This window comes from Narcine bancroftii, chromosome 6 (genome assembly GCF_036971445.1).
Source record: "Narcine bancroftii isolate sNarBan1 chromosome 6, sNarBan1.hap1, whole genome shotgun sequence".
Taxonomy (NCBI): domain Eukaryota; kingdom Metazoa; phylum Chordata; class Chondrichthyes; order Torpediniformes; family Narcinidae; genus Narcine; species Narcine bancroftii.
Genome location: NC_091474.1, coordinates 6,904,606 through 6,916,882, shown reverse-complemented (window position 1 = coordinate 6,916,882; position 12,277 = coordinate 6,904,606). Strand labels below are relative to the sequence as shown.

Below are 12,277 nucleotides of genomic sequence, written 5' to 3'. Positions count from 1 at the left end.
TCACCACCATTCAGGGCCACAAAAAGTCCTTCCAAGTGAAGCATCATTTCACTTGTGAATCTGCAGAGGTCACCTACTGCATTTGCTGTTCCTATTGTGGCTTGCTTGACATGGGAGAGACTGAACGCAGGCTGGGTGATAATTTCATTGAGCACTTTTATTCTGTCTGATGCAATAGTGGAGACCTCTGTGGCAAACAATTTTAATTCCACACTGACATGCCTGTCCATGGTCTCGTGCACTGACAAACTACCGGCAAACTCGAGGAATAATACATAATATTCTGTCTGGTCACTCTCCAACCAGACATCATGAACAATGACCTTCAATTTTTGTTAAACCCTTTCCCAAAGTCTGTTTCCTTTCCTCCTGATCCTTATTCCTTTGCCTCTGCATTCAAAGAGCTGCTTCCTTCTCCTATCACTTTTTTTCTTTTCTACCCAATAGCCTGTACTCCTCCCCCTTGCCCTTTTACTTCCTCTTCTCCTTTTCTCCCCACCAGCCCCCCCCAAACCTTTTTATTCAGGCTTCTGCTTGCTTTTTGCTCATACCTTGACAAAGGGCTCAGGCCTGAAATACTGGTTGCTATTGATGCTGTGTGACCAACTGAGTTTCCCCAGCCCTTTTGTGCATTGCACCACAGTCACAGCATCTGCAGGCTTCCCTGTTTAACGCTTGATCACTGTTCTTTATTATGACTCATCATTGCATGTTATTTGACCAAAAATGATGGTGTCAGCGAATTTATCGATTGTAAGAGCTGAACTTGGCCACACAGTTGTGGGTATTGTATTACATCACGAGATTCATTGGAATTATTGTTCAGAGCCTTTGACTCCATTATTGTCAATCACGTGAAAGAAAATTAAAACTTATACAGCTTTGTTTCCACTGGCTCATCCAATCTTTTTTTTAATTTTTAATTTTTAATTTTTCACACCATAAATCACATTAGCCATGATATACACTTTTTCTTTTTCACACATATACAGTGACTTTTTCTTCCCCCCCCTCCCTCCTCCCAAGCCACCCCCCCACCCCCCCCTCTTATCCATTTTAGGTATACAATCTAGGTTGCATTAAACCAGTCAGACAATGTTGTCATTCAACAAAAATACACCAGAAATTCTACTGAGTCCATTCTTTTCTTTCCTTCTCCTTCCATCAACTTAGGTAATGTTTGTCCCCGGTAGGTTTTCGCTATTGTATTTAATGTAAGGCTCCCATACTTGTTCGAATATTTCAATATTATTTCTTAAACTATATGTTATTTTTTCTAATGGAATACATTTATTCATTTCTATATACCATTGTTGTATTTTCAAATTATCTTCCAATTTCCAGGTTGACATAATACATTTTTTTGCTATGGCTAGGGCTATCTTCACAAATCTTTTTTGTGCATCCTCCAAATCAATTCCAAATTCTTTGTTTTTTATGTTACTTAGGAGAAAGATCTCTGGATTCTTTGGTATATTGTTTTCTGTTATTTTATTTAATATCTGATTGAGATCATCCCAAAATTTTTCTACTCTCTCACATGTCCAGATTGCATGAATTGTTGTTCCCATTTCTTTTTTACATCGAAAACATCTATCAGATACTGTTGGGTCCCATTTATTTAACTTTTGCGGTGTAATGTATAGTCTGTGTAACCAATTATATTGTATCATACGTAGCCTCGTACTTATTGTATTTCTCATCGTTCCAGAACATAATTTTTCCCATGTTTCCTTTTTTATCTTTATATTTAAATCTTGTTCCCATTTTTGTTTAGTTTTACCATTTGTTTCCTCATTCTCCTTTTCTTGCAGTTTAATATACATATTGAGGTGCAAATGAACCCACGTTTATCAAACGGGGTGGCCCACTCTTTATTACTCATCTTTTACCTTCGCTCTTCTTTGTCCAGACAGAATTTTTTAAAAAACCCTTGCTAAATATTTAATGGAATTACACTTGAGGAGTCAAAACAAACTACAATTATTAAGTCGTGCAGCATTAGAAGGCAGTAGTAAATTTAGGCTCAGATGGGGTGAGGCAGGCAGAGGAAAATAAAGGGAATGATCAGGGCAATGGAGAGGAGATGGATAAATGAAAGTCCTAGATTGGGAATAATGGATGTTCAGTGATTGAGTGTGGAGCAAGCACTGGGAAGGAACGGTTTCTCCTTTTGTTTGTTGCATTATGGCGATTTATTTATGACTTTCTTTATAGCATTTTGCAGCTGGTAGACTATGGGATGAAGACTTGAAACAAATGCAGTTTCAGCCAGACCTCTCTTGATAAAATGTTGCACTTGGAAATCTATTGCAGGTGCTCCTCAACTTATGATTGGGTTGTGTTCCAGTGTAATTTGAAAAAGAATACTGCCCCTACCATTTTTTAATAAAATTTTGAATACCTTTATTCCACACTGAAAAAACTATTAATGTACACAGCTGAAATCATTCTGGGCATTGAGACTGTGAGCGTGGTTGAGTCACCATCGTGAGAGAGTATGCTTAACGATACTCTCGCACGATGCTGCTATCGCCCAGCATCGCGAGAGAGTAGCGTACTACATATAGTAAGTGCGGGAACAGATCGAAATTTGAAATTGAAAGTACGGATTCAAACCATTGTAACTTTGGAAAAATTGTAAGTTGGAGCATTGTAAGCAGAGGAGCATCTGAGCCAATAATTGAGTAGTAGCAGTCAATAACATTTTGAAAACATTTTTTTTCCCTCCAATTTCTCTTGGACAAGGGCACAAATTTAAAATGTGTCTGGCGATGTAACTTTAATATTGGCAAACTGATTTTTCACAATCACTGGGGATTGCAGGCAAATTTCAAAGCAGAGGCTTTTTTGTTTTCAGCACCGAAACTGAATGTTTATTCTTGGTCTGCACATTGGGTGTGATTTACCATTCGTACTGGAATCTTGTTTTCAGTGACTTGTACTCTGCTTTCTTGTGAACATTCAGAAATTAAAGTTGAAGAAACATTTCTGGCCTTGAAAAGAATAAAAACAATTATAAAACGATTTTGATGGTTTTTTTTGCATTGGGAAACATTTGTTTTTCTTTGTTACCATAAATTGTGTTTCCTGCAGTAAATGTTTGCAATGGTGATGTTTCCTGACATCATGGGGAGGGAGAGGTTAAAAAGGGGTGGTGACTTTGTGTTAAGTATAAATGCCAACCCATGAAAAGATGGATTGAAAAGATGAATCCATAAGTCCAGATCCCAGATCCTTATCGCAAGAAGATATTAGATTAAATATTTCATGAGAAATGGGAGTAGCAGTGGGGCATTCGGCCATTGAGCATGCTCTGCCATTTCCCAAGACCATGGCTGATCTGGCTCTGGACTCGGCTCCACCGACCTACCTTTTCTCATAACCTTTAATTTCCCTGACTGTGCAGAAATCTATCCATTTCTTGTTGTTAATTGATTTAAAGAGGCAGGACAGAGAATTCCACTGATTCACTTTTCTCTGTAACAAGCAATTTCTCCTCATCGCCATCATAAATTTGCTCCCCTTGTTTCTGGTTTTGGGTCTCGTCTCCCAGTGGAAACGACTTTCCAGCCTCTTATCTATCCCTTTCATAATTTTATACGTTTCTGTAAGTTTCTCCCTCATTCTTCTGAATTCCATTAATTATCATCTCTGGTGACTCGATCTCTCCTGACAAGCTAACCCGCTCATCTCTGAAATCAATCAGGTGAACTTTCTCTGCACTGCCCTTCAAAGCCAGTAAATCCCTTCTGCAAGGGGATCAGAGCTACACACTCCAAGTGTGGCCTCACTTGCACCCTATAAGGTTGCTGCAGAACCTCCCTGCTCTGAAATTATTTCCCTCTAGCAAAGGCCAACTTTCTTTCACCTTTTACATCTTGCACCTGCAAACTAATCTTTTGTGAGTCGTGCGCAAGCTCTCCTGCGTCCCTTTGCACAACAGCATACTGCAATCTCTCACTATTTAAATAAAAATTGGATCTTCTATTTTCGATTCTAAAGTGGATGCCTGAACATTTACCATCTGCCAGACCCTTTCCCACTCACTTAATTTTAATTTAGTTTTTAATTTTGTAATTTAATTTAGACATGCAGCACGGAAACGGGCCCTTCCGGCCAATGAGCCCTTGCCACCCAGTTGCATCCAATTACCCGACAACCCTGCACATTTTGAACATGCCAACCTATCTCTGCAAGCTCTCAGCACCCTCTGCGCAATTTGTAGTTCCATTCAACTCTGTCATCAGCAAGTTTTGAAGCAGTGCACTCATTTCCCTCTTCCAAATCATGAATGTACGTTTCGAATAGTTGTGGCCCCAGCACTGAGTCCTGCAGCACTCTGGTTGCCCACCAGAGAAATGTTATTTATCCGAATGCCTCCCTCCATGCTAATACTTTATTCCTAACTCCATACATCCTTATCTTATAGATAAGCCTTTTAATTGGTACCTTATTGAAAGCCTTCTGAAAATCCATGCTATGTTTGCCTGATGGAACAATTTCTTTCTAGATGTCTTGCTATTTTTTTCTTTAAAAATGACTTCAACCATTTTTCTGACAACAGACTTTGAGTAAACTGGTCAAGAATAGTCCGCCTATTGACTATACGCTTGTATAAACAGTAACATGACATTTGCTGTCGTCCATTCTGCTGGGACCTGTCCAGAGAATTTTGGTATATTATAAACACCTCTGCCATTTTTTTCAGTTCCTGAGATGGGTTCCATCGTGATCAGGGGGCTGTCTACCTTTACCCCATTTTTTCACTACGACTAAAGAGATTGTGATTGTGTTAAGGTCCTCACCTCCCATTGTATCCTTTTTTCTTTTTTCTTTTTTTAATTCTTTTTCTTTTTACTTTTTTTTAGCTGTTTCTACCTTCACCCATTTTTCCCCCCCCTCTCTCTCTAACCTATTAATCACCTGCCTCAGTCTCCAAACTACTTCCTCAGCATCCCTATCTGTCCACCATTTTTCACCCCTCACTTGTTATCCAATCTCCTACTAGTTCCTGATTTGCTCCTCCCACCCTCTCCTCTTGGCTATTCCTGTAGCAAAGTATTTTGTACTGAGCTACTTTCAATATCAGTGTACACATTATCAAGTTGATGTATGCCCTGTGGAGACTAGTACAAAACTGCCCCCATTGTATCCTTAATATCTCTGAACACATTAAAGGTGTTCACCACAAAGGCCGATCCAAAATAGTCTTTCAAACACTCGGCCTCTTCCGCCTTGCCCCTTTCTTGTATTCCAATGGACCTAAGTTAACTTTAGTTCCCCCTTCTACTTTAATTATATAAAAAAAACTTTCACTGACTTTTATATTTTGTGCTGGGTTTACTTTCATAATCTTTCTTCCTTTTATTTGCTTGCTGCTTTGTGCTAATGTAACTTTCCATGAATATAACTTTACATGAGTATAACTTTTCATTATATTCATATCGGAAGTTACTTTGTGTCATGTGATAACCCTTAGTAAAACATTTTGATTTTGAAAACCTCCATCTGCCTGAATCTGGAATCGTGCCCAACACATGTAGGGTGAAAGACAAAAATATAAGTCATTGTTCATGATGAAAATGTTTTGGAATGTTGATACATTCATGATGAGATAAAGTAATGAAATTATTAATTTGTCACTGAAATGTAAATTGTGTGATTTGAAGTATCCACATGGGTTGATGTAACACAAGAATTTGAGTAATGCCTGCTGTTCCTGGTTGCATTAAATTCCAGTATTTCCGTTGCTGGAGCTCTTTGATCCTTGATTCCTGGGTTCTCTCTGTTCATTTTTCACAGAGAGAAGTGTTTTGTGCTGTTGAGATGCTTGCTGATGGTGAAAGAAGTCAACTGCATATATCAGTGTAGAAAGTTGGTGCTGAGAACATTTTACTTGTCTCACAGTCAATATCAAAATCCATATTATCTCTGGTCTGATTCTTTCTTGTTTTGTTAATGGTGTTTTCTTGTCCTTTTATTTCTTAATTTTTAAAAAATTCCCAATTTTTCTGATTCCTTCACAACTCCATGTTCTTACATAGCAGGTTAGTCATAAGGAGTCGACTGGTGTAATGAAAAATGAGCTGATTTGATGTCCCCTCTTTGCCTTCTAATAGAAAGTCAATTTATTCTCTTTCTGCATGTTTGTAAGTGGTAAATGCTCAATGGGACATTTTATTAATGAAGGTCAGACATGAGATTCAACTTTGAAATGATACTGCTAAAAAGTTGCATCGTCTTCGCTTTTAACTGGAGAATGAAATGTGAAACTTTCAAAATTGAGGAGACAACGTTATTTCATGCACCAAATATTTTTCTCGTGCATAATTGATGCCGCTTGTGCATTTTCTGAAAAGTGAAAGTGATGCTTCAAATGGAACTTAATAATTCACCGAAAGAAACCATAGTTTTACTTGGGTTGGTTCAAAGCGTGTTTGTTTACATACAGCCAGACTATGCCAGATGCCAACATCTGCCACTTCCCAGCCTTTTCCTCTTGTGCCCTCCCACCCATATACACTTCTATAACCTCTTTGCTCCTCCCTGTACTATTTTGTTCAGGCACCTGCTTGCTGTTTGAACACACCTTGATGAAGGGCTCAGGCCCAAAACATTGCTCATGTATCTTTATCTTTGCTACACCAAGAACGCTGCATGACTTGCTAAGTTTATAGATTTTTAAAAATATATTTTATATCTGGTTTTTAGGCTAGTTGTGCTTGTTAATTTATAAACATTAAATCAACAATTGGGAATATTCTGACAAAATGTCTTTTTCCATTTAGGAAGGTGTATGATGTTAGAACCGACATGGTAGAAGGATTCCAGTCAGATTTTCAAATATATTTCTAGTTTGTATATTTTAAACTTCATTCACTAGCATCTGAATTTGTGTATGATACTTTCCCTTCTGGGAAACCTGAAATGGGCATATTTATTATGCATTAACTATTGGATTGAGTTTCAAGCCAGTTGCTACTGAGAACATAGGATTAAACTCTGTGGTTTATTCTTCTGTCTTGTGCATTGCTAAATCAGGGTCAGTAATAATGGAAGTAAAGCTTTCAAGATGACTGAAAGCAAGAACATAAATTAGACATTGCTTTCAAGCTGCAAACATTTAATTTAATAGGAACAGTAAAACTTGACCTTGTTTGGGTACTAATGCTGTCGTTAATTGAAATAATCAGAAAAGCTGTTGATCACTATTTATTTGGACTTCTAATTTGGTGCCATTTTGCCCGTTTTCTAACAAATTAAACAATATCTTTATTTTCCATTCCAATATTTCTTCATTTAGTGCAACACAACAATAAGGAAACTATGACAAAAATCTAATGGCCAAAGTGTAATAAATCTCATGTGTGAGTTTAATGGTATTATGGTTATAACTGTGGATGCAACTCGTACAATAATACTTGGATATTCACAAAACCAACACTCTGGTTATTATGTTGTGGGTGAATTTAGAAGTCACTGGGTTCCTTTAAATATAATTAAGTACAAAATTTTGACTGTGAGGCACAGCTATGAAGTGGCACTCGGTTGATGACAGCAGCGCTTTGGAGCTTTCCAAAATATGATGTCCCAGGCCAGCAATTGTTGACTTCATTTACATTAATGATTTAACGTAATGCTGGGTTGCAAGCCAGGTTTTCCCGAATATACTATGATTAGTTTTTAGTAAGTTTGGCAGAAGAGTGAATGCTTTTGTTTCTCAGCTGTGTGCAGCTGGTGGTCATTAAAATCTACTGAGCTGTTCCAAGATCTACTGGACGTCATTAATCCTTTAAGATTGTTCATAAATGAACAGTTGATTGGGGGGGAAAAAAAAAGAATTTCCAAAGCTGAGGCAGTTCTGGTTTATTTCTTGAAAGCTATGCTTCCCTATCCTCACATTTGCATCTTAAACATTGACCCAGTTTTGCATTGAATATTTCCCATTATCTACACTTGCTTTAAGGCTCAGATTCAATACCTGAATTTTGAAAATTCATAATCTTAGATGAATCTCCAGCTCCAGGATAACAGAAACTCAAATAGGCCCCACAGAAAGTTTTCAATGAAATGGCTGAAGTAACTTCATTCGCGTACATTGTTTAATAACGTGTATTTTTGTCTTGTGTGTTTCTGGTTAATACCAGAAATATATTCAGTCCTCTGGCTGTTGTTTCATGATTGGAGACTGTTCAGTGTTTCACTCTGCATCATGGTGCAATGAGGTGGCAACTAAATTCAACCACAAAAATGCTGGAGAGTTGATTCAATTATTTAACATCACTTAAAATATTCTCAAGTGTGAATCTAGCTAGATGTGATTTTTCTCCTACACTGTTGAACATTGTTTCAACATATGCTCTCGGTTGGAAAAAATATTTGTAATCGAATACTATGATGTGTTCCAAATAGAATATCGCAATGGATAAACAAATTCCTCCCATGCCCCAAACTACAATTAAATTCAGGAATTTATTTTAAATTTCCCAATTTGGAATATCTGTCCAACGTCTGACAACGTAATCCATTCACATCTTGAAAACCTTGAAGACGATCTGTTGTTTTTTTGAAAATTTTATTTATAGTTGTACGGACATGTATTAGCCAGATATTATAGGGGGAAAATCCTCCCCTTTTACAGGTCATTGTTCATTGAGTCGTCGTCTTCCTTTTTTTCCCTCCTCCTTTCTCTCCCCTCCCAATCTTTCACCCTCCCTCCCACTTCAACCCCAGTAAAAGCATAAAAAATCAATTACTAAGAATAACAATCAAAATACATGAAAAAAAAAATCTGGTTTCTTCTGACAGGTGGGCACATGAAGACATTTGTAGTTTCTTTTGAATATACCAGAATACAGCTTGCTTTTGTGTTTTGAATTAAGTTATTGCTTGTTGAAGCTTTGGAGTTTGCAATGACAGAATTTTGAGGATGGGTCAGAATTTCAATAGTTCTTTTGATTGATGACGAAATTTATAATTTAGGAATAAAGCATGGTAACGGGCCCTTTTGGCCCATGAGCCCATGCCACCCTGTCGACCGACAACCACTATACATGTTTTTGTTTGAGGTTGGGAAGAAACTGGAGCTCCTCTGGTCTGTCGTGCCTGAGCACAGCTGTGATATTATTCCTAATGAACAATGCTACTCCTCCCCCTTTCATCACCTAATGCTTCTAAATTAATGGAAGCCTGGAACATTGAGCTGCCAGTCCTGGCCCTCCTGCAACCAAGTTTCACACATGGCCACGATGTCAGCAAAATCTTTTGCATGAGAGGGGGAAGTGGTGGGGGGGGGGTGGAGAGTGATACAAAATTTGCATAACACCAAAATTGTTGCAAGTGTGTACAGGTTTAGGATTGAATAAATAGCAGTGTTGTTTACGATTATCTGTACCTTTAAATAGTGAATATTTCGAGGAAAATTCGCTGCCTTGATAACTGACATCCATCTTTAAAATGCGCGGGCAGAAGTGATTCATTTCTAAATTGTAATTTTCGATTAAAATTTTATTTTTGTGACTGGAAACTCGTGGATATAAGCTGAATTATATTTCTTAACATGGCTGCAGGCTGAACAGATTGAGAGGAAAGAACCAATGAGAAATCTTGCCCTTGATTTGATATTATAGAATTCTTTTGTGAACTTGAATCTCATTTTTGTATCATGACCTTGGCGGAAATTTTTAAAAAATGGAACAATTGCCAATATCTTCTGTGAATATATTGTTTGTTATTTGGGTCTTTAATTGAAAATGCAATTTTAAATCTTTCAGGAGCTGCTAAAACGGACCCCCAAAAAGCACAATGACAATGTGGCAGTTGAGAAGGCCTTGCAAGCAATGAAAGCTGTGTGCACAAATATTAATGAAACCAAGAGGCAGATGGAGAAACTTGAAGCTTTGGAACACTTGCAATCATCAATTGAAGGATGGGAGGTATATTAGGAAGGCTGAGGAGATGAGAGAATCTTGTCCATTGATATCATTTTTGTACGTTGTTCTGATGTGTAGAAATAATGCCTGATTCTTCTAATAGTAAAAGCAGAATTAAATTTGATTTTTGGGAAAACATTTAAAAAATATTTTTTTTTTTTGCTGCATGCATTGTCCTTGCACTGGGAAGAACACTCCCTCCAGGTTGACAGAATGGGTCATGTTCTTGCTGTCTCATTTTATGAGACAAGGGATTTCTTAAGGGATTTGACAGGTGAGATGCAGGAAGATTGTTCCCAGTGTTGAGCACGTCTAGAACCAGGGGTCACAGTTTAAGGATAAAGGGGAAGTCCTTTAGGAAGAATTTCTTCACTCAAAGGGTGGTGAATTTATGGAATTCTCTGCCACAGGAAGTGATTGAGAATGGTTCCATAGCTATATTTAAGAGAGAGTTAGATTTAGTACTTGTGACTAGGGGGATCAGGGGGTATGGAGAGAGAGCTGGAACGGGGTACTAAGTGGATGATCAGCCATGATCAAAATGAATGGCGGTATAGGCTTGAAGGGCCAAATGGCCTCCTCCTACACCTATTTTCTATGTTTCTATGAAAGATCTTGCCTTCTTACCAAACATAGAGCGCATTTTTTATACTGTCGATTGTATTGTAATTACTACATGCCCCACAGGATCCAGAAAACAAACTGCTAGTGGAACTCAGTGGGCCAGGCAGCATAAGTGAGGGCAAATGGTTGCCTGAAGTTTTGGCCAATATCCTGCATCAGGAGCCAGAATTTGTTTCTGCAGTTTGCTTCTTGCTCCAGGTTGCAGTATCTGTCGATTCTTGACTCCAAAGGGTCCATGGCCGTACTCAGGGAGCTATCTCATTTGACCCATTCTCCCTTTTTCACTTTTTAAAAATTCCATTAAACCCGAAATTTATTTAACTGTGCATTTGTCCTCCATTCCCCTTTGCTTTTTTTTAAACTGTTAAGTTAAATTTCAGGAGCCAAGTTAACAAACAACGATCTTGATATCACTCACTATTCTTAGCTGCAATCTTGTCACTCCAAGCAATCTTGGGGAGCAATGAACTTGCTGCAGGTATTAATTTAACAGTATACTTTGCATAAATTAAAATGCATTCATTTTAGCTATAAACTGCTCTCAAATTGTTAATTTGAGAGCAATTGCCACTTGCATTTCTGAGGTGCAACATTGTGTGGTGGGTCAATGTGTGATTAATGTGTCATCTTAAAGTAGTGACTTTGTAAGGCAAAGTGCACTGATAACTTGTCCCTGTCGGTCATTACTGAAAAGCAATTAATTTTGCTGTTTGTGTTCTGTAGAAGAAAAAAAACTGAAATTCTTTTTTTTTTCCAAATTCCTTCACTGTAGCAGCATCTGCAACAGTGATGTAACAGTCTGACTGGAGGAAATGCCTTCTAACTTGCTTGCTTACTAGCCAGCTATCTACCATACTGAGCAATTTGAGGCTAACCAGATTCTCTTAGTTATACACCATGTGAAAGCCATTGCTTTATCTTGGTGTTTGGTTAATAATAAGTAGAAAAATGCATCCAAGAGACATTCAGTTCTAACTGCACAAAGTCTTAGAGGTGCAAACTGCATCTTGTATTATCCAAAATAGTCGGGACCGGGCCTATTTCGGATAAACGATATTTTTGGATAACTTGTCATTTTTATTGAAAAAAAAACAGTCCAGTAGCAAGACTTGCAATAATACTGTTTAATCAACAACAAACAATAAGGGAAAGTTTGTAAAGCATGGAATAATGTTTAATTCTCACCCAAAAGCAACCTGAACAAAATAAGGTTAAGCCAAACACCAAAAACTAGAAATTCTACTCAGAAGGTTATCCAAAATTCCAAAATGTTTTCAACCTTTGACGTCAGTTTGGCTCTGAAAAAAAAATTCAGATAACTGGGGATTTCTGATTGTTTCAGATATCCTCATTTATCCAAAAATTTTCAGAGCCAAAAAATGACTTAATTTCGCTTTTGAAATTTTTCAGAGAAAGTTTTTTTCGGAGCTGAACAGATGTTACTTCTGCGTCCAAAAAATGTCGGATAACTGAGGATTTTGGATAATCGGAGTTTTGGATAATCAAAGTTGTACTGTATCTTCTAAGCATTTGATTTTGCAATCTGTTTTTCAAAATGCAGCTGTTGTGTAGAGGCAACTGACATTTGTTCCTTGTTATGTATCATTAGAATGTACAGGTCATTGATGCAACTGGGATGACTTGGAACGCAGGGTTAAAAACAGAATATTAAAAATGAGGTGGTGGTCAATGTACTGTAGAATGTGCATGTCACATTG

At 37.6% G+C, this 12,277-nt stretch overlaps 1 protein-coding gene across 11 annotated transcripts in view; it reads left to right on the top strand.

Moving 5' to 3' along the window:
* prex1 (phosphatidylinositol-3,4,5-trisphosphate-dependent Rac exchange factor 1) overlaps positions 1-12,277 on the top strand; it is a 240,372-nt gene that overhangs the window by 89,362 nt on the left and 138,733 nt on the right. For all 11 annotated transcript variants that reach the window (XM_069883777.1, XM_069883774.1, XM_069883780.1 and 8 more), the window contains one exon: positions 9,777-9,938. In XM_069883777.1, the coding sequence (XP_069739878.1) occupies positions 9,777-9,938 (162 nt within the window). The remainder of the gene's footprint in view (positions 1-9,776; positions 9,939-12,277) is intronic.